General features: G+C 37.5%; 1 protein-coding gene across 2 annotated transcripts; it reads left to right on the top strand.

Moving 5' to 3' along the window:
- Window positions 1–1,638: 1,638 nt before the first annotated feature.
- egln3 (egl-9 family hypoxia-inducible factor 3) lies at window positions 1,639–15,796 on the top strand. 2 transcript variants are annotated; one of them, XM_017476257.3, is made up of 5 exons: window positions 1,639–2,343; window positions 14,006–14,125; window positions 14,215–14,351; window positions 14,460–14,533; window positions 14,615–15,796. In XM_017476257.3, the coding sequence occupies exons 1-5, from the start codon at window positions 1,783–1,785 to the stop codon at window positions 14,641–14,643; spliced, it is 921 nt and encodes a 306-aa protein (XP_017331746.1). In that variant the 5' UTR covers window positions 1,639–1,782; the 3' UTR covers window positions 14,644–15,796. The 2 variants fall into 2 exon arrangements, with proteins under 2 accessions (XP_017331746.1, XP_017331747.1); XM_017476258.3 differs by lacking the exon at window positions 1,639–2,343 and adding an exon at window positions 3,160–3,670.
- Window positions 15,797–24,130: the final 8,334 nt, after the last annotated feature.

Raw genomic sequence — 24,130 nt, 5'->3', positions numbered from 1 at the left:
GAACCAATGACATCACCAAACTGTTACATTTTTTTGTGATGCTTTTCTAGGCTTGTATTGCAGTTTATTGGCAGTGCTTTTTGGATCATTGTCTTGCTGCATGATGAAGTTCCTCCCAATTAGATTGGATGAATTTCTCTGTAAATTGACAGACAGAATGTTTCTGTAGACTTCTGAATTCATTCTGCTGCTACCATCATGAGTTACATCATCAATAAAGATGAGCCTTTCCGGAAGCTGCCATGCAATCCCAACCCGTGACTCTACCTCCACCATGCTTGACCGATGAGCTTCTATGTTTTGGATAATGAGCGGATCCTTTCTTTCTCCACACTTTGTCCTTTCCATCACTTTTTAGAGGTTAATCTTGTTTCCAGAACTTTTGTGGTTCATCCTTGTATTTTTTTTGTGTGTGTGATTTCCAATCTGGCTTTGTGATTCTTACTGCTAAAGAGTAGTTTGCATGTTCTGGTATCGCCTCTACATTTCTGCACTTTGGATTGGTGGATCTGGTGGATTGTGATACTTTCACCCCCATCGTCTCATATTCTATCAATCTTTTGATCTCAAACCAAAATGTCTTCAGTGTAAAACTAAATAATTGTTCGTGCTGTTCCAATAATTTCAGAACGTACTGTAATGTTTGGCAATATTCATTACATAACCAATGCTAGTCCTGGAATGCTGTCTGTTCTGCACATTTTAGTGGTTTCCCTGCTCTAACACATCCACTTCAACTCAGGAAGGCCTTTTAGCTAGCTGATTAGTAGAATCAGGTGTGTTGGGAGAAGGAAAACACTGAAACGTGCAGGACAGGGAGTACTCTGAGGTTGTGATTGTCATACACAATCTAATGGTCCTGTTTTTTCCTGCCAAAAATTTTTTATTCTGGTGGGTACATTTTGTAATATACTATCATCAGATATTTACGGTGCCTCTCCAGGAACTTACCCAGATTCATTCTACCACTATATAATAATTAAAGGCAGATTTATGAGTGTAATTGTTATCATTATATGAGACAAATCATATACTTCGTAGTACTTCACTTTTACAAGGAAGTGAAAACTGTTGAGTAACTACCATTTTTATGGGTATGTTTATAAACTGGAAAAGACAGTTGATTTAGAAGTTGTGCAAATTGATTCATCTTACCGTGTGTGTGTTTGGGGGGGGGGGGGGGGGGGGGGGGTGTCACTGTTTTAAGCTTTTTTTGAAAAGCTTAAAACAGTGAAAGTATTCGCTCAAAATAGAATTAATGATAAAAGGTTTGACACAAGTGTACTTTATTCTATAAAGTGTTCATATTCATCAGTATTAAAGTAGTCCTAAATATATAGACCGTTCCAAACACTGCAAAAAGAAATGGTGCAAGGAGTAGAACAAACAACAGTCGTCGCAAAAGGACCATCAAATGTAGCTTACATATATTTAAAAAGACAAGTCTAGACCTATTTTAACGGACTGACGCTTGGTCACGTTTATGTACACGTTTAAAAAAAAAAAAGCGCAGCTAAAGGTCAAATGCACGTCTCACACACACCAATATCTTTAATCATTAAACTGTGCTTTCTACAGAAGTTAACTGCATACAGTGAACTACCATATATGCATTTTATGCTTTGAGCCAGCTAGATTTAGAAACTGCTTATAAAAGTAATTGGCAAAGGGAGAGGCGAGTTCTGCGTACGCGATAAATATGGTGCTGCTCACGTAGCGCAGAAGGCGCGCCCATCAACCGAGGATGATAACGAGCGCACGGGGGATTTACTTTACCGGCAAATGGCAGAACACCGAGCGGAACATATCCCCGAAGAAGGGCCAAGCTCGAGCCGAAATGATACCGATGGGCTGGAGAAAGATCCTGGAATGGAAAGGGTCGAGCACAGATCCTCGAGCACAAGCCGCCACGGCGCGGGGAGCGCAGCGTCGGTGTGCGCTGGAAACAGCGCTCTGCCGCGCGAGCTCCGAAAACCGCACAGCAACAGGCCGAAATCAAAAGAGCGCAAACGACCCAACGCTCATAGACTTGTATTACAATACATCGCACCTTGTATGAACTCGTACGGTTTGTGTATCGTAGACAACTTTCTGGGAGACAAGCTTGGAGACCGAATTCTGCAGGAGGTCAGGCGCGTGCATATGGATGGGAGCATGCAGGACGGACAGCTCGCGTGCCAAACACTGGGCCAAACTAAAGCTATTCGCGGGGATAAAATAGCCTGGGTCGAAGGCATTGAAACGGGCTGCCACAACATAGGTGCTCTGCTGGCAAGAATAGACAAACTGATCACGTTCGCTGACGGCAAACTTGGGAGCTACAAAATTAGAGGGAGACACAAGGTGAGTGCTGTTTTCTACGGCCAAAGAAAGTTTGCGCTTTCCTGGAAATAATGCACACAGAAAAAAGATTTAAAGTATAGGCCTGGAAATGGAACATTTTACACCATAAGAATATATTCAAGAGCTCTGATATCTAAAAGATATGAATTCTGTAGGATGGCATTTATTTCCAGGACTTTGAAATATCTTTCTGCTACACAATTTTTCTACACACACACTAACACACTGCATTGCATCTATACAAATTGAGCACATTAGAATGATATAACCTACACCATGGACACCATTTCACACTCGAAACACCTAGTTTATTAGTGACAGTTATGTGTGTTCCTGTTTCTACAAGATGCGCACTTGCAGGCAGTGTGGAGATGTTCCACGAATCAGCGCTGCTGCCTACATGCGCGCGACCCAGTCCTTAATGGCGGCTACGTGCGCTTGCATGCATTAACAAATGTTTGTTGGTCACGTCTTTAATTCTGAATTCCAGATGCTGACCTAGTCTGAACAAAAACTACCAAGAATATAGTTGTCTGTAAACGAAAACAGTTTTGTATGCGACTCATGAAAAAAAAAACCCATTAAGATTACATTTGCCTTTTTTCGCTGAGACAGTATATACAGTATAGACTACTATAGATCTCATATGCGTGTCACGTCGCAAAATACAGCCACGTGTTCCGGAAGCATAATAAAATAATCAGTTTAGGGTGGACACGTGCTGCGGGGCAGCGGTCCAAACAAAGGCCAAACATACGGAATGGGCGGGATTGGTTAAGCCACGCCCCTTGAGAGCTACTCCACGATCCGCACGTTCCACATTACCAGGTGGGTGTGTGTGTGAGAAAGATACTAAAGTTCAGTGAGGAAGCTGAAGCCCGTCTCAGTCCTGTTGCTGAACCGAATGGCCGAAACTCTCGCGGACTGAAATAGGACGCTTCAGCAGCAGACTCAAGCTCTGAGCACAATGCCGTTTCTGCAGCATCTAACGGACTCGCATTTGGAGCAGCTGGCTCTGGAGCGCATCGTCCCGGCTCTGCTGGAGCGCGGCTACTTCTACCTCGACCATTTCCTCGGTGAAGCAATTGGTCATTTGGTCTTGGGCCAAGTGAAACAAATTCATGGTTCTGGCGTCTTGAGTGACGGACAGCTCGCTGGTCGAGGCTCAGGAGTTTGTAGAAGTCATATCAGGGGAGATAAAATAGCGTGGCGTAGCGGCAGTGAGAGAGGATCCGAAGCCATAGGCTTCTTACTGAAACAGACTGACAAACTCATATCTCTGTGCGCTGGGAGACTGGGCAAAAACACGGTCCGGGAGCGCTCCAAGGTAAGCGGAACACATCTACACCATTCTCTTGGTAGAAGTGCCTATCCAAACCGATTTACAAGTGAGAATCCTGTATAAGTACAGGTGTGACAAGTCCTAGGTTTTAACTCCCAGATTCTGAGTAACCAACACCTTCACCACTGAGCCCACACCGCCTCGAATGATTCCGATACAATCCAAGCCTTTTATTTTGCGCAATTAGGTAATAACAACAGCAATAATGTTGATTCTCACAATGTTTACACCTTCTGCAGTTTCAAGGTTCTCACACAAGGTTTTCAAGGTTTACACAGACTTTAGTTCTATGTTCTCACAATGTTTACACAGTGTGTAGTTCTAGATTCTCATGTTTACACTGAGTGTTGTTTATAGGTTCTCATAATGTTTAAACCGAGTGTAGTTCCTACAACGTTTACACCTTATGCAATTTGTAGGTTCTGACAATGTTTGCACAGACTTTAGTTCTAGGTTCTCACAATGTTTACACAGACTTTAGTTCTAGGTTCTCACAATGTTTACACAGACTTTAGTTCTAGGTTCTCACAATGTTTACACAATGTTGTTTATAGGTTCTCATAATGTTTACACCTAGTGTAGTTCCTAGGGTCCTACAGTGTTTACACCTTCTGCAGTTTCTAGGTTCTCACAGTGTTTACATTGAGTGGTGTTTTTAGGTTCTTGTAATGTTTACATTGAGTCTAATTCCTAGGTTCTCATGTTTTATATTGAGTGTAGTTTATAGGATCCTACAATGTTTACACCTTCTATAAATCCTAGGTTTTCATAATGTTTACACCAACTATAGATCCGTTTTCTCATATTTAAAAAAAAAAAATTATATCCTATATTCTCAATGTTTTCACTTCTAGATCTATATAATACATAATAAAATAGTTTGTTTGTGAGTGTGTGTTCTACTACACAGTGCTCTTGAACAGATTAGAAATGCAAAGCAAATTCTTCAAATATTTATCCTCTGAAAAGTACAAATTTCCTAGTACTTATGTTGGTCCAATAAATTGGGCATGTTAAAACATGTTTAGATGTGTTTTATTCTATGTGTCTACATAAATGAAATACTATACGGGTACTTCCGTGTTTTGAATACTCTATTAATTTTTCACTCATTAAGCTTTTATCTACTTTGTATCTGTTGTCAAAAGAAGAAACAAATGTATTTATTTACTTAAAGTTATCAAAACCACTAAGTCATGGATAAAACTAGAGAACTGGAATTTCTATTATAGTGTACATTAGTATTCATAATGATGTGTAAACAACTCTATGACTAAATCTACCACAAAGGGTCACTGTAAATGTTTTTCAATTTAAAAAGTAATATTGTGATTTGGTAAACATGATGGTTGCTTTTAGTTTTGTATGTAACACATGCATGTTGGTGTATCATCATTTGAAAACAATTACAGCCACATTAACACAAGATAACCAAAGGTAGTTTTTTTTAAAGCCTGTAGACCACATATTTCAGCCTGGTGTGGGGTAGAGAACATTGTAAAAGACAAAATTACAACAACAGAAACTTTTAACAGCAAACTTTAGCTAGCTACTCAGAAAGCCCTAGACTACTATCACAAAATCAGATCACCCCTACTATGTACTGAGGCACTGGCAGTGGTGTAATATTTAATCAGGTCTTGCAGCTTTTATTAACTGAAAAATCTGTCATCAGTGGCTGAGCTTGACCGTGGCAAAAACTGATAGTTCGCTACCCAATAATACAAGTTTTATTCCTTTGTTCCCTTTTTTGTTTACTGGAAGCGACAGGGAAAGATCTGAGCCAAGATTTGTGTACGTGTCAAGTAGGCCATTTTTGTGCTTATTATATTTTGTACAAAATATTTTAATAAAAAAACATTTAATTTTCTGTCATTTTAAATAAAATGTATCATACTGTATATTTGAATTTATGTAAAATTCCTATAATGCAATACAATACTAGTAACTAACCGTTCAATTGATTTTATAATCCTGTAGTATCATCATACAATACATAACTGTAATACATGTTATGTAATAGTATAGTATGTATAATAGTATGTATTACAGTTTTGTATTGTATGATACTACCGGATTATACAGGCAATTGAACAGTTAGTTTCTAGTGTTGTGCAGTTTTGCATAGTGCAGATAAAGTATATATGAATCAATGGTTATTTTAATCAAGAACTAATCTGGAATAAAAATTTAAATTTTAACGTGTTTTTTTTGTACACAGACAAAATCCTAGAGTGTGTCATAGATTCACAGAAAAGCCAAGGGGGGGGACCTAGATGGGACGTGACATCTGATCTGCATAGTTCTTATCAGTTTAGTGAAGAGTATGAAAAAGCAATTAGAGTGAATGCTGAGGTATGCTAATGCAGTTCCTGTTTCCCGGTCCTCTAAATAGTTCAAGAAATGCGAACTATGGCAAATGTGTGTCTGAGGACTGAGGACACGTTCAGTCCTTTATTAGCAGATCAATGTGGCACCATACTCGTCAGCCAGTCTCTTAGTATATTGTATATTGTTTGGTTCATAAGTATTTGGACAGTTGTACAATACATACTACTTTATTTATTTATTTATTTTATTTTGGCCCACCACCACAATGGATTTGGAATCTGTACTGGGGAGTGCCACCCTGTCAGTTTTGCAGCATTTGAATGAATCTGAGCAGAAAGTATAGCTCTATACACTTCAGAATTAATCCTGATACTTGTATTAGTAGTCACATCATCAATAAACATTGGATGCTGGACTTCTGATCAGAAGGTAGTGAGATCAAATCCTAGCACTCCCAAGCTTCCACTTAACCCATAACTGCTCAAATGTAAATGAGATGGATGAATGTGAGTTGCTCTAAATAAGGGTTTGAATCATGAGCCCTTCCTTTCAATCTCCCGCCTCTTCTCTTCCCATCATTCTGGTACAATACAAGTGAATATTGGTTTCCTATGTCCAAAGAATCTTGTTCCAGGACTGGGCAGGCTTTTTAGATGTTTCAGGGTGTCCGCAGGTCCTTAAAAAGTCTTGAAATGAATGAAATGGCTTAAATTCCTTAATGTAAAAATGATGCCTTAATTAGCATTAAAATGTCTTAAATTCACATTTCAAAGGTCTTAGAAATGCACCCGATCTGACAGCGTGAAGAAGATTTAGATTTTATTTTTGTTCGTTGATTTTTGAAATGGTAAACCCATGTGACTGTGTTGCATTCAGTGTGTGTATTGTGTGCAGCTCATCAGTGTTTTAGAGTGGCTCGGTTCACAGTAAGGGCCTGTTCACACCAGGACGTTTTTCGCTGCAATTTTTGTGTTCACACCCAGGCGTTAAATGCGGGCAACGAGCTGAATGAAAGTACAAATTCACTCCTTGACAGTAGATGGCGCTTTTTGAAAAGCAGAAATACCCAGGTACACAAGGTGGAGCTGCACAACTTTTCGTTTCTGACACACGCTCATCACAATAGTGATGGGAAGTATGGATCATTTTACTAACTCGGATCTTTGAATCTCGTTCAACAAAATGAATGAATCTTTTTCTGAGTCTTTTCGTTCATTTCAGCAGAATATAATTAAAATGTTACATGTTAAATTACCCAACAGATCTAGTACTTACGCAAATGTTGTGTTAGTTCACCTCACCTCCCAATCTCATTCGTTCTTTCGTCACATCACATTTGTCACGTCTGTTCCCCAGAAACAGGAACGATCAGTTCACCATTCGGGTCTTTGGTTCGAGTCGTTCATTCATCCCATGAACACTCCATAGACTGAATGCAGTGGGGCTGACATGATGAACGAACGACTCAAACCTGAAGACTCGAGATGTGAACTAATCGTTTCTGTTTCCTGTACAGAACCTATGGCGATGTTACAGTGCATGCACGGTCAAAAATGAACAAATCACTCTCTGAGACAACTCGTTGTTCCCGAGTCATATTACAGATTCATTCAAAATGAACGAATCGTTCATGAATGATACATGACTACATCACTGTGAAGAAGAAGAGAGCCAGTATTAACATCTTTAAGCTGTTCACACACTTCTTGCAAACTGGCTAAAGCATGTGTGTGCTTTTGTGAAATGTAAAGTATTTGGTGATTTGGTCACTGCAAAAAAACTTCTGTAAAGCTAAATCTAAAGCTAAAAGTTAAAAGCTAAAAGGTAAAAAGTTCTCATTTTAAACAGTATACTCTTTTTTTTTTTTTTTTTTTTTTTTTTTTTTTTTTTTAAGTAATTATTTGAATTATATAAAAGTCACAGAAATAGTATTCTCATACTTATGGGAAGACCCAGATTATTTATTTTTTTTAATGTAGTTATTTTTTGGGAGGGGGTGGGTGTAAGGCAACTATTATTGAAAAAAGTTAATGTTCCTGCAAAATTGATGAAGTGTTGAACATGAGTTGTCTTTTTTGTGGTCAATATGATAATACAACGACTGAATAATGGGGCACTTAACTACTTGAATAAGAGGCCAAGAATACTTCTATACATATGTATGCCAGGTGCAAGATAAATACAATGGACTATCAATCAGCGGATTATCATTTGCAGGGAAGAGACAAAGAAACAAACGATGCTATTTAGTGTAGAAAACAACACTGAAAGAATTAAATGGATCATTTAGAATATATGCTTGCATTACAGTGTCATCAAAAAACAGCCACAACATAATAAATACACTTATATAGTACTTATTGTGTAACTCTGAATCTGATGCTTTCAAAGGACACATTGTTTGTGTGTAGGCAGAAGTATTTATCAGCAGTGAGTATTTTATTTCGGGTATGTCACTTATGCACTCTCACTACAATGGTGAGTGCTGGCATCTTCTTCGTCTTCTTTAACGGCTTCAACTTAGTCGGTAAGACAGTTTTGTACTTCAGTGCCATTCAGTCGTACTTTTATGTAACTTCAGCGGCTCTGGGCATGTGAACAAAAGCACAAATCTCATTGGTCGGCCACTTTTTGACTCAGTGCGTTAAAACAAAAAAATAAAAAACCAAACCCCTCGATGTTGAGAGAATTTTATGCCATGTGTTTTACACCTAGGTGTGAACATTTCCGTTGACAGCCACTGGGGCGTTAAACAGGCGAAAATTGTCCTGTTGTGAACAGGACTTTAAACTTTCTGCTGTCTCTCTGATAGGTCTGTTTTGTTCTTTCAGCTTAATGATTGCCTCCTTCACTTGTATTGATACCTCTTTGGACCACATATTGAGAGTTCCCGTGAACTGCTATCAAATGCAAATTCAACACTTGGAATCAATTGCAGACCTTTTATCTCCTTAATTTGTCATAAAAGAAGGAGAAATGCCATCAGTCAATTGTCCAAGTACTTTTGAGCCTGTGAAAATGGAGGGACATTGTAAACAATGGCTGCTATTCCAAGACGGTTAATGCAGTATTTTTGTTAAACTCCTTGAATTAATGCTGAAAGTCTACACTTCAATTATATCTTGATTGCTTCATTTCAAATCAGTTGTGGTATTGTACAGAGGTGAAAGTACAAAAATTCTGTCACTGTCCAAACACCTAGAGACCTGACGGTATATAGTTAAAGGTGGAGAAGGGAGTGTTCTGAGTGAATATTCTGATTTGACGTGAGTGGAAATGTGTGGGTTTAAACTAGTTTTGTTTCCAAACTAACTTGGCAACCAAAGTTACAGGTACAGTGACTATATGAACATGAAACAGATGCAGAGTTAAGAGTTTTATATATCCTATAATATTTTCTCCCTATAAACATAGAAAGCTAGAAAACTATTCTCAAACATTAAACCTATTCAAATAGGTAAACACACTTATGCACAAGATTAAATGTATCCTTGCTTTTGTGTATATTCATAATTTGTATTACCTTACCTTAAACATTACCTTTTATTCCCAACATGACCTCAGTCACCAACAGACTTTTTATATTAAAACAAATTTTATATTAAACACCACGTAGATCAAACAGTGCTGCACGAGGACACTTATGTTTATATCCAAAATGCTCCACTGTGTGTAAGGGGCAGGGGAAACTGGTGCAAGCCGCATTGCTGATCACGCACCGTGTAAACGCGCTGATACACAGCGGGAGCGCAAGTAAGATCTGTAATGTCTAATTAAAACATTATGATCAAAAGTAAACAGAAGTAAAATAATATGTCTAAAGGCAGCGAGTAACAGAAACCACAAGGTGCAGTGAAAGGGAGTATTATTAATTTAGGACTGTAGTTTAACTCCGTGCTTTTTGTGCATCCATAAAAAATAATGCATAAATACTATAAAATATATATCTATATTTTATTCATTTATTTTAGTTTATATTGTATAAGTATTTATGCATTATTTTTATGGATGCACAAAAAGCACTGAATTAATAATTCATAAATTAATCATTATTAATAAATTAATAATATATATTCTGGTGTGTGTGTGTTGGGTTCTTTTCTGTTTTAGACAAACAGTTTTAGTCTGAAGTTTATATTTGTAGCACTCAGTTTGTGTGTTTTATTTTAAATAAACAAAAAAAAGGCACCGAATTTTGCTCCACCCCATCAGATTAGAAAAAAATAATCGGCTAACTAATTGATTATGAAAATAATATATATGGGGGAAATATACAATATAATGGGGGGAACAAATTAAAGCCAATCTCTCTAAAGGTCTGAAATTTAGCAAGTTTCTTGCTTTACTCCATCAGCGCTTAAAAAATAGACATTGTGTTCAGCATTTAAAAAATACAATACAGAATTATTATTAACCACTAATACAGGTTGAGGCTTATTTGTGTTGCTTTTCAGGAAGGAAATGGATGGATGAAAAATAAGGGTGGAAGGTCATCAGAATTTTTTTGAAAGAGAATCAACACTGTTGTAGTCCAGTCTGAATTAATGAATGTACCCTTATTAGTTCCCCACCACTCACCAACAACAAGGAAGCTTCTCCTTAGAGATTAAGACCAAGGCACAACTTCAGCTTGTCCTCAGCATCACCCTGGTTCCAGGCCAGCAACTAGCTGAGAGCCGTGGTTTTTGTTTATTTTGACCACAGAAATACAATACCATAGAAACTAGTGGAGCGATTCAAGATTGGGCTTGTAGCATGTCCATGCTGTCCAAAACCTTTCTGAGAAAAATAGTCATGCTGATAAAAGATGCTAATTAATAATAAGTGAGTATTGTAGGGGTAGATGAATAGGATCATCATTAGCAGTCAGCATGCACAACAAGTCAAGGATGGAATGTAAGCATACGGCATAAGGTGTCACTGGACATTGACTAATACTAAAATAATAAACCATCTGTGGGGAAATGCCCATCTTATTTTATATTTCATTTAATTTTGAACTGCGTAAATGAAATATTTTTGGTAGTGCTTTTGAATGCCGGTCTCAGCGTACCTGCAGAATGCTGCTGAATGTTGGGTTCCTGCAAAAACGGGTAAAAAGGTCAATCACAGTGAACATGCCCTACATTCTTTTATTCAACCAGCTGTGTCATCGTCTTCCTTTATTTTGAATGCACGCTACAATTACAGTAGCTGTTTGTTGTGATGCAGAGTGGTTGGTGATGAATGCCACAGATAGGCTGTCAGAGCTAGCCATGCGAGCGCTGATCATGAGTAGTACGTGACTCTTCCCACAGCTTCCCCTTCACAGGAAACATAGTCTGAGGCAACGGGAAGTAAGTAAGTGAGGGGTTTTTTTTTGTTGTTTTTTTTTTTAACTTCACAGCCTGTGCCACATTCCGACACCCTCTGTCCTCTGTCTGGCCACAGTGAAATCGTCTAGCTCGGATTTGAACTCGGAATAAAGATTCAGAGCTTGTTGTCCAAGAGTAGCCTTAAGTTTTGTAGGAGTGGTGTGGAAACGAGCTGGATCTGCTTGCTATCTGACCCCAGGGGGAGGGGGTTTTGAGCCAAAGCTGAATGCTGTGTGTGTGTGTGTGTGTGTGTGTGTGTGTGTGCGTGTACACGAAGCAGCACACTCACGCTCAACACGTAGCACTGTCATTAAACCTTCACAGTCCTGGCAGTCAGCCAGGCCTGCTCTCTCTCTCTCTCTCTCTCTCTCTCTCTCTCTCTCTCTCTCTCTCTCTCTCTCTCTCTCTCTCTCTCTCGCTCGCTCGCTTTCCGTCTCTCTTTCTTTTTCTTTCTGTTTTTCACCCCCCCCCCCCCCCCCCACACACACACACACACAGGCCCTTCCAGATCTCTCCATAGGTGTTTGCACTGGGATATGACGGCAAACCTACGTGTGTGCCCTTCTTGTGGGAAAGAGACCATGATAAATATGCGCTTGCAGAAATGTAAACATGCACGGCAGTGAATAGCAACAGCAGCACTTGAGTCGTGTGGTCTGTAGAGACAGTGATTATAGGAAAATGGGGTTATGTTTTGGAACAGGCTCAGCTTTTATTTTATATTTGTGACTTTTAATGAGAAATTTTATGAGACAACAAAAAAATTTGCTGAGAATTTTTTTTATGGTTATGATTTGTTATTGTTGTCAGGGTTGATTACCTTTTTGAAAGTGCAGTCACTTACATATTACACAGGATGTGATAGAAAAAATAATAAATTCATTTGGTGGAAAAAAAGCAGTCTTGTGGTGGCAATTCCAATGACAAAAACGATATTTTGATCAACCTCGGTGAGTGGACACAATAGCTGTAGTCAGTAAGCAAAATATGAGATTATCTTACCTATAATATTGTTTTAGATAAACATGTGAACAGATTTATTGTACTGGCAATGTATGTTATGTAGATTTCCCCTGCATTGTTTTACTTCATAAAGGAGTAAATGAAAATGTATTGTGGTAACTTTCAAAATCTGAAATCTTTCTATCTAAAAGGTCTTTTTTTTTAAAAAACAAAAAAAACTAGTCTAATTACTTGTAGGACAGGAATCCCCTAATTATTCAAAAGTATCAAAATTATTTCCTACAGTCCCCTCCCTGCCTCCCCCTCGATTCTGAATGGTCACTAAAATGGACATAATTGAATAATTGTAAATGTATTCATTATAAGCATGAGTGTTTCATTGTAGACCCGTTTAATGAGAGAATACGTGCGTGTACTGTGGTAGCACAGGGTATATTGCGTGCTAAATTATGTGCAAGAGCATAAGGTCATGTGGTGCTGAGGTGATACGGAGGGGGTTTTGCTTCCCGTTTCATTGTGAGAATGAGGCGTGTTGCTATTGTGCTGTGCGGCCTCACGCAATCCAGGACTTGGTGAGCTCTGGCTGCCAAACCTTTACAACGTTTTACAGAGACTATTATTGATGGATGGGAAGAGTCTCCAGATAAGCAAAGGAAGCCAGCTAACATGGAATACAAGAGTACCTAGATCCACCATTATGATTAAGACTATATTTTAGGCTGAACAATAGGCTTTGGGTATAGTAACACCTCATAATAGATTGCTCATCAGGATACAGTGATCATGTATGTTATGGTAATCTGGAGGAAAGTTGATGAGTAAGGAATAAAACATTCTGTTATAGGATAATAATTAACAATGCGTGATTAAAATGTTAACATTTCCAGGACCAATACCACCTGAGTGTTTTTTATTCTTATATTTAGTAACTGTTACAATTGAACCATTTTATAGCAACATTTGTTGTGGGATGTTGGTGAGTTAAGTTAGTTCCTGTTGTTATTAATGCAGTAGCATTATAGTCTTGTTTTTCTCCTGAAGCTAATAAAGCAAACAATGCTATTATTCAGTAAGGGTTTTTTTTTTAATGGCAGTATTTGATAAGGTATCACCAGCAAGAATTTTGCCATTTTTATACCAACTGAAACATTTGAAACACATTTGTATATTTTTAACTTTGTAACTCGATATTTTTACTATTAAAATGACTTCTATGTATTTATTTCTTTATTTGTATGTTTTAGTAATTTGTGCTTGTTATGAATGAACAAATAAATGAATAACTCAATAAATAAATAACCAACCAATGAACCAATCAACCTGGCTCCTGTTATGAACATAGCCTTTGATGCTGGCATGACATTAGAAACGAAACACTTAACCAAACCAGATAAAACAAACAAACAAACAAACAAAGGAAAATAGCAGCGGTTCATGTTACCCAGAAACGGTCAATTTCAAACTCTCTGTTGAACCCTTCTGTCGGAAAACTTACTGACGGTTTCAAACCTGAGACTCCTTTCATAAATGTTAAACGTCTTCTTAGAGAAACCTACACCATGTCAACTATTGCCTATTTTTCTTCATTAAATATGGACTGTTTTTTAAAATATATATTATGAGTACTTATGGATCGCCTCACGTTGCCATTTTTTGTGTTTGTCTGTTTCAGGCAATGGTAGCATGCTATCCAGGCAATGGGGCAGGTTATGTGAAACATGTGGATAACCCTAACGCAGATGGCCGCTGTGTCACCTGCATCTACTACCTGAACAAAAACTGGAATGCCAAGGTAGGCTGGAAGTTAAAAGCTTGCGTATTATGAATAGCACTCAGGGTGCAGAAGGAATGCAGTTAATCCAACATTATTTTTCCCCACAGGAGCATGGAGGAGTTCTGCGCATTTTCCCTGAAGGAAAATCATATGTCGCTGACATCGAACCTCTGTTTGACCGACTCCTGCTTTTCTGGTCAGACCGTAGGAACCCTCATGAAGTACAGCCATCATTTGCTACCAGGTCTGTTGCTGTGTGTGTCTGTATCTGTGTAAATAAATGAAAAATAAATGAATATGCCTTCTTTGCTACAAGGAGAGTTAAATTGTATGCACTGAATTTCTGTTGTAGGTATGCAATCACTGTGTGGTACTTTGATTCAGAGGAAAGAGCTGAAGCAAAAAAAAGATTCAGGGACTCAACAGGTTTGTTTGACTAATTTTCAGTGTTATGGTTGTTCATTCTTGTTGAGGCACTTAAGTAACTCTACCTTCTTTACATTTTAGCTTCTTCAGAAAGCAGCACCACATCTTAGCAGAAGAGCTTGAGACAAAACATTCTCTGCTGAGAAGATTTATATATATGTGTGTGTGTGTGTGTGTGTGTGTGTGTGTGTGTGTGTGTGTGTGTGTGTGTGTGTGTGTGTGGGGTGTTTTAGCCCTTTTGCACTTAAGGTACCAGCACTTCCTCCTCAACCATGCCTTTTGCATTAAGGTTTCTTGGAATCTCCGTGTAACTCTTTCCTGCAACATGACGCTTCTATTAAAAACAAAAACAAACAAACAACTTAACCAGCAGTAAATCTGTAATACTATGTTTATGTAACAAAATGACAATTATTGAATAATTTCCAGTAGGTATGGGTGATGAATGAAGTGAAAGATATTTTCTTTTTTCTTTTTTTTTAAATAAATGTTTGTCTGTTTTTGAAATATTTCCAGTTTCTAGTGCTTCTCTGTTTTTGCTATGTGAGCTGTTTTGATATTTTTGCCCTTTAAATTTGTGACTTTAACCATAAAGCAAATGGTTTAAACCATATTGCAACTGTCATCAGATGATTTGCATGGCCTGTGTGGCCCTAACCACTTACAGAGTTGAAATTATTTTTCACAGCAAATACTAATAGTTTTCCAGTCAAATATTTCTAATATTATATCATTCTGATATGCTTAGTGTGTGTGTGCTGTCTCCTTATCAGAATGTAAGTGTTATATTGGTTTGCTGCATTACAGTATAACATGACAGTTCAAACTATGTAGACAAAAGAATAGTATTTCTTTCCTGTTGTTTAAATGTAATAAACTGCCTGAATATTCAGAAGGTAAACACTTCAGAGGCTCCTGTAATCTTTTAAATTAAGTACACTTCAACAGCATGAAACAATATTAATTGTAATGACAAAGCTCATTTTACAAAACAAAAGTAAGTGGTGTCCCTGTTACTAGCAAATCACATTGGTATGTAGGACAGCACTAGTAGTCATTAACTGGAAATTTTCATAAGTCTGTCATTGTTTGTAAGCAGCTGTGCTGTCTTGAACTAAACAGGCATCTGAATATGTCTTGAACAAATGCATAATAATGTAAAATGGATTGAAAATGATATTTGACTTTCACTTTGCTAAGACTGGCTACATGTAGATTTTCTTTCTCTGTGGTCTCTGTAAATAAAAAGAAAAAGTGAATGAATTATTCGTGTTCTTGATTTATTCATTGTCTTCTGAAATGTTATTTAAGTGACTATGAATTTATTTGAAGTGTTTGTTGTAAAAAAAAAAAAAAAAGTGTTCATTGTTTAAGATTGGCTGTTTTATTATAACAGTTGATTCTGTTTAGGTCTGATTCTGATTTCCTTTTAGAAACAAACACTTTAGTGGCCTTTTGCATAAACAGTAGTTCTTAGACATCTACAACCTATCAATATTTAATAATAATGTTCCTATTAGTGTTTTTCCATATAGGAACACAATGAAATTATCATCTGAAATATATTTACTTATAATTCTCCACGTATTAATTAGATTAACGTTAGATCAAAACCATGCGAGTGTTGTCTGAACACGTTCTTCAGTGCAAGGCATGGATCTCGAGGAATATCTGACCTTTTATACAATGGAGTTACAAATATCACAATGTCACACATTTGCTTAAATTTAACATTTAAAATAGTGACGCACAAATCTTGAATGTTTATTTCAATTTCTTTTCTTTGGTTTTTAAAAACGTTTTGTTTATTTCCAGTTTTAAATGAAACAACACTATATCTAGATGGATGGATAGAGGCCTGGCAGAGCATCACCAGGGAAGAAGGTTAGCGTCTGATGTCGTCTATGGGTTCCAGATTTCAGGCAGTTATTGACTGCGAAGGATTTGCAATTAAGTATTAAAAATTACAATTTAATTTAATTCAGTTTTAACTTCAATATATTGTTGTAGACAACTAAAGTAACTAACACTGTCATTGTCCAAATATTTATTGACCTAACTACATCTAAAATCTTGGGGTGGACGAAACAAGATATGGTTTTCTGATAGACCTTTTAGCTTATTTGTGTAATGAACTACTATCTCTATCAGCAGCATTAGCTTTTTAATAATATATAAAACTACAAAATATGGGGGTTAACATAGGGGCCTCCCTTTGCTCTGAAAACATCCTCAGTTCTTCGTGACCTGGATTTCACAAGGTGTTGGAAACATTCCTTTGAGATTCTGGTGCATGTTGACATGATTGCCTCGTTCAATTCCTGCAGGTTTTTCAGGTGTTCTTTCATGTTGCAAATCTCCCATTCTACCACATCCCAAAGGTGAAGAACATTGAACTCATTGTCATGTTCATGAAATCACTTTGAGATGACATTTGCTTTGTAACATGATGCATTATCATGCTAGAAGTAGGAATCAGAAGCTGGGTAAATTGTACCATGAAGGAATGCACAATACTCAAATTTGCTGTGGCATTCAAAAGATGATTGATTGGTATTAACAGGCCCAAAGTGTGCCAAGAAAACATTCCCCACACTATTACATCACGTCCACCAGCCTGGCAGGTTGGATTCATAGATTGACGCTGTTTCTGCTAAATTCGGATTCTACCATCTGTGTGCTTCAGCAGAAATCTTGATTCATCAGGTTACATTTTTCCAGTCTTCAACTGTCTAGTCTGTGGCCACTGCAGCCTCAGTTTTCTGTTCTTGGCTGATAGTAGTGGAACATGATGTGTCTTCTGCTGTTGTAGCCCATCCACCTCAAGGTTGTACATTCTGAGATGCTTTTCTGCTCACCACAATACAGAATGGTTATCTGACTTACTGTAGCCTTTCTGTCAGCTTGAGCCAGTCTGGCCATTCTCCAGTGACCTCTCTCAGCAATAAGGCGTTTCCATCCACAGAACTGCCACTCACTGCATGTTTTTCTTTATTGCACCATTCTGAGTAATCTCTAGAGATTGTTGCATGGGCGTAACCACGCATTCCTGGGACGTGGGGTGCCCCCCAATATTGAGGAAATACCAATTTGTCCCCCCAATATACAGTACAAAATATTTTCTATATGTCCCCCTTTAATGAACCCTGCCAACGGATCTGTATTTTCTTCATCTATTCTATTTATTTATGTCTATTCCTTTTGAATATATTTCCGTTTGTTAAGGGAAATAGGTGTGTTCCCCCCTCCAATTGTACACTTGGTCGCGCCCATACTCAACGCAAGTTGGTTGATATATTTTAGCAGCTCAGTCTGTAAGAAATGGAGACAGCAGCCAAGTGTAGAAAAGTACAGCAGAGCATACGAGTTATTTTTCAGACAGTAAGTAACTAGATACCTAAATAGTAGGTAACCTTAGCTTAGTATAGAAGGCATCATACCATGGCTTGGTTTGTTCTTAAGAAAGTCAATCAACTTTTGATATTTGCACACCCACGAAGTAGGCTAGGCTAACGTCAGTTCCAGTTTTTGATCATGAACATTACATTCACTTGCATATCCTCCTGCCGAGTTCGTTGTGAACCCTCACGTTGTGACAGACCGTTATGAATGCGAGTGAAACATCATTACGTTCAACATTTGCACAACATTCCGTTCCTTTACACTACATTTGGGCTAAGGACCACTAAGTGATTTTACAAATCTAAGGCTCAGCATAACGCTGAGATGTGCTAGCTTGGCAACGAGAGATATGGAACTAACGACTGAGTTGTGGCCATTTTGTAGTTATCCATTCAGAACTAGTTATGGCAGTTTGTCTTTAGATTTAAGAAAAGAAAACTCCAGTACCCTTTATATAGCTAACGTCTCAGGTTACCACTATATATTGTTGAACACTTTGTACACTTATTACATAGCAAGCTAAACAGCATGATGACATTAACATAATAAATGACACCAGTTACACAAACAGAATATTCAGTTTATCAAATTAAAACGATCAAGTCTTCTGGGAAAATAATGGTACCTGGTCACAATGCAGGCAGTACAGCATTGCTTGGAAGCATCCATGGGGAAATTGTATTTACTACATATATAGTGTTGAATTTAGGTTCATAGGTAGCCATCCTTTCTGAGTTTGTTTAAAAGTCGTGATTGCGTGTTTAAATGTTAGCGTGTGTGGTTTGCCTGCACACATCTTAGCTCGCCTCTACTTGGTGTGGTAGGTTTCATGGTAGGTTATGGAGTAGAGAATACATCTGCTACAGGACGTCCACGGCACCCCACAATTTCCCCGTGCTGTGGGAGCTTCTATCACTCAGAAATCACGTGAATTCAAACGGTAACTGTAATCCTAAAACTATGTTCTAAATATGTGAATTTTCAGTATCAAACTTTGGATGTTTTTTTTACGCCCTTGTAAAAAAAAAAAAAAAAAAAAAACCCTCTCACAAGCAGACCCTGATTAAGAATTCCTGGGCACAATGTCTTTTCTTAGCAATATGCTATTTACACTTAGTGAAAATAAATAGCGATATATTCTATTTACACTATATAAAAGTAGCAGTTCTTTGCAATAAGTGCAAATTAGATGTTATGTTTACTTATAAATAGTGGTAGATACTGTTTGCATCTCAGTATTGTACATTAACAGGATGCAGTAATAACAGTTTAAATGACCATATTTATTAAAAAATATTAAATGGATGCCACCTTATTGGGACAATAAAGCTCTCCTACACCTACCCCTAACCGATAAACACTTTATTATTAAACAGTCGTTAGACACTTTATTTGCACTTTTCAAATATTTCCGTCATTTTTAATTGAAATGAAACGTCTTTCTGATCTGATATGTGTGGCAGAAGGCAATGTACAACCGCCATGTACGGGAGTTATTCAACACTTAACTAAGGAAGACTGAGTGAGCAACAGGATTCTAGTCCCCCCACCCAATGCTTTTAGTCTCTGTACAACTTGTGGTTGTATGTTGGTGCCTATCATGTTGCAACGCAGTGATGCTCAAGATGAGGTGAGGTGGGCTTCAGGATTTGTTCTGTAACACGGCAGCCACCTTAAGTGTGTGTATAGATAACAAGGTAAGTATAGTTAACTACAAGCACCCACCCTCCCTGGATCTAACAGGATAGAGAGACGCCCCCACTCCTTAGTAAGTGACAGAATTAACATTAACAGTTTTCAGCTTAACTAACAAAGGTGTTTATTCACTATGGGTGAGTTATGTTCAGCACGAAACTGCCCACGTCGTGCTGGTGCGGCAGTTCGAGAAGGAGCGATTTCCTTCTTGTGTGTGCCGGCTCTCTGCCCGTCGCGACAGTAGGAAGAGTGTATGAATATAGTATATCCTTTTTAGAAAAAGTCGCTGGTCATGGTTCCATGAATAAAACTTTTTCCAACTCAACCATTTGGTCTTTATCCCGTAGGAAGAAATTTACACATCATTTACAAATGTGTAAATGATGGCATTCATGGCATCTAATATTTTATTTTATTCCATGGACATTCAAAAGAATGTAGGAATTTATATATATTAATGTGATGCTAATAGTCTGTCTTTTTCAGTGTATCAAAATCTGCATTCATAGTAACACTGTTTTGAACGCTATTAAGACACACAAAAAAAGGTGTCCTCTTTTTGGAACACCGGAATATGGTCACCGTAACTTTTGGGATGTAATGTTACCCGCATCAGGGGCCTTGATCTTTTATTTATTCATTTATTTATTTATTATCTTAGAACCAAATCCAAACATTGAACATTTTTTTAACCTCTAAAAAAGTTCTAAATAAAATTATTTTAGATCATATTGCTTTTCACTTGACTTTATTTACATGTGTGACCTTGAAGTAATCCAAAAGTAATCAGATTACGTTACTTTCATATTGTGATACTTGAATTACGTTACTGATTACATTTTTTATGAAGTAATTTGTAACTGTAACGGAACACATTTTTAAAGTACCTCTCCCAACCCTGCTCATGGTGCATTGCCGCTGTTGCAACATGTCATTCAGGATTCAGGACATCATTTGGGTTAGGGTGAGTTACAACAAATCCATATTTACAACGCATCCACAGTGTGCAGTGATGTTTGCACAAGTCATTCTGTAATTGCAAGTAAACTTGATGTCCAATGTGATTCATTTTTCCCCATTTAAGTTTTGCTTTGATATTCTAATTTCAAATATTCCAAGACTGCAGGAATATGTAACTCAATAATTTCCAACTTTTACTGTTTTTATTGTATGTAAAGTCATGATTTCTTGCTGTCCAAATTTCTCAAGAAAAAAAAAACTTCATTATTATTTTTTTTCAACCAAAACCTTTTATAATCATTACAAATAATTAAATAATTGTATAAGATGCAGTGTTAAGTATATTTATAATATAATTGTTTAAAAAATTACCTGTCCAGTAATCTTGTTGTCACTGTTACCACCTTGTAATTGCTGTTTAAATTCGGAACTTTTATTCAAATTGTTTTGTAACTGAGAGGAAAAGATTCTACTTCCTAAAATAAAATTATAAAATCAAATAAAGTGAAAAACAATCAGAAACTTTTTAAGGGGAAAAAAAGAAAAAAAAAACCCCTCTAAACTAATACTTTGTGGAAGCACCTTTTGATTTTATTACTACTCAGTCTTTTTGGATAAGGGTCTATCAGCATGGCACATCTTGACGTGGCAATATTTTCTCACTCTTTCTCGCAAAAACATTCTAGATCAGAGGTTCTCAACCTTTTGTAACTAAAGCTCCCCCAAGCCTCCCTTATCATGCGACATGTACCCCCCCCCCCCCCCCCCCCCATATTGCCATATTGGAGGACACCAGATATAATTATTATCTATTCTATATAAAATATCTCTCTCTCTCTCTCTCTCTCTCTCTCTCTCTCTCTCTCTCTCTCTCTCTCTCTCTCTCTCTCTCTCTATCTATCTATCTATCTATCTTTTGTGTTTTTGTACTTTTTTAAATTACTTTTCAAAACTATATACCGGACATGTATGGAACATGAATGATCAAAAATGTTTCTGAACACTTTAACTGTTTTGAACAAGAGAACTAGGCTGTAATAACGTGTACTATTTTACATGTAAAACATGTTGCATTCCACTCGTCTTGCGTTCTAAAAAACATTCGCATAAGAATGATGTAAACTGGGACAAAGGGCCTGTCTCGTTAGCCATGACATTGTTAAATCAGCCCCTCAATGAACAGAGCAGACGCAGAGAAAGTTGTGAGTGCAGTGGGAAAGCAAGACCTTGCGCTTGCAGGACAGTACTAGCGACATTTGGAATGTTTCTAAGGTTTGTCCAAAAAGTTGCTAGATTTGTTGTTAAGTGCTTTTTGTTTTTTTGGCAAAAAAGTCACTAAAGTGGTCCTGAATGTCGCTAAGTTTGCTATACTGGTCTGCACTGACAGCTAGATAAAAGGCAGGATAAGCTCCGCCTCTCCCCAGTGAAAAGAAAATACAGAGGGAGAGGGAATGCAGGGTTTTTCATTTATGCACATTCTGTTTGAAAAGCAATGAAATACAAATGATTCCCTGTTTGTGTTTTTTCTTAAACTATCTGCGCCCCCCGGGTTGAGAACCACTCTTCTAGATCCTTCAAATTGTAAGGGCATCTCCTGTGCACAGCCCGCTTCAGATCACCCCACAGACTGGTTTCAAGTCTTCAGCTTACTAGCAGGTGTCTGAATGTTTTGCATTAAAACTGACTCATGATTACATCTACCTTGATAAAAGCTCCAGTTCTGGCTGAAGAAAAGCAATATGATGCTGTCAGCACTGTGCTTCACTGTGGTTATGGTGTTGTTTTGGTGAGGGCCCACCCTTCATGTTTTTTCAAAATTGAATAGAATTTTATACCTTTTGGAATTGGACTCATCCGATCATAACACGTTTTGCCACATAGTTTGGGGTAATTTATTTGATCTTGGATGTTTTTTGCGAGAAAGGACTTCTGTCTAACCACCCTACCCCATAGCTCAGACATGTGAAGAATACAAGAGACTGTCACATGCAGGGAGTGGCCAGTACTTGTCAGATATTCCTGCAGCTCCTTTAATGTTGCTGTTGGTCTCTTGGCAGCCTCCCTGGCAAGTTCTTGTCCTTTTATAAATTTTGGAGGTATGTCCTGTTCTTGTTGATGTCAGGTGTTCGATTTTCTCCACTTGTTGATGATAGCCTTCACGTTGTTCTATGGTACATCTAATATTTCTGAATGTTTTGTACCTGTCTCCTGATCAGTACCTTTCCAGAAGTGAGTCCTGTATAAGCACTTTGTGGACCATGGCTTCAGCAGTCAGATGAAACCAAGAAGATATTAAGAAAATCCTACAGAAACAGCTGGTCTTTATTTATAATTTCATTGATGACAGCCATATGATAATTACTTTTGAACACGAGATTGAATGTGATTGGATCATTCTGAACACATCTCCACTTATAAAAAGGTATGCACACTATTGTAGCCAGGTTATTGTACATTGTACATTTTTCCATAAAATGTCTCTGATTGTTTTTCACTTAAACTTTATAGGTTGTAATTTCATATCGAGGCTGGAAGAAATTCTGGCATGATTTGTCTTGGTTTATTTATTCCATCACAAAAACTTGCCATTTTAACAGGGGTGTGTAGACTTACTGTAAAAATAGGCCCAACCAACCCCAAAATCAATGTGCCAACCAACCCCAGCCACATCAGGACACAAGTCTGTAGTTACTTCATGTTAGCTAGTTACCATCATTGGTATCTTTGGCTTTCAAATCATATATCAAAATATAGCTGACTGATATTTCTATGAACTAAAACCAATGTATTTTTTAAAAATACTTCATAAAACAGTTCTATAAACTATTCACTCATCATGTGAATACATTTGAGAAAAAAAATCAGTACAGAAAAAGCAAGATCTTATCTCCACCTTTGCAGATTTTAATGTTCTGAGTTACTGTCAAAATGTTGGATGAGCCATCTTCACAGAAATGTGTGTTAAACTAGCTAAGTTCCATGTAGAAAAACCCATACAAACTCCTTACAAAAAACAACAGGAAAGCGAGGACAAAATCTAAGTCGATTTAGATTTTCATGTGTATAGCATTATAACTCGGCTATAAAGCAGTTGAATGGCCTATTGGGCAAAACCACAGGTCAGGCTAAAATGCTCACACCATCATCCAGCCTATACTGTACATGGCAGATATACAGTCTTGGCCAAAAGTTTGCAATCACCAACAATTTCATGCAATTTTTCGCAGTTAATTAGGTTTAGCTCTGTTTGGGCAAGCTATTGGGCTATTTTGTGTCCGTTTGTGCTTCTTGCACCAAATATTGCATGGTAGTCGTGGCGTCTGTTGTGAAACTTGTGAAGTTGTGTTTTTTTAAATAATAATTTATAGTTTTTCGCTGTAACAAAGCTTGCAAGGTGAGTTGGTCTCTTGTGATTTCTTTTTGTTTTACTGATCTTGCAATTTGATATGCTGTTGTAATTTTATGCCGAATGAGCAATAATTGACAAACATTGACGTGGGTACTGCACATGCACACTGAATACTGCTTTTAATGACTCTC

Source organism: Ictalurus punctatus, chromosome 9 (assembly GCF_001660625.3).
Source record: "Ictalurus punctatus breed USDA103 chromosome 9, Coco_2.0, whole genome shotgun sequence".
Classification (NCBI taxonomy): Eukaryota; Metazoa; Chordata; class Actinopteri; order Siluriformes; family Ictaluridae; genus Ictalurus; species Ictalurus punctatus.
This window is presented reverse-complemented; position numbering and strand designations above follow the sequence as displayed.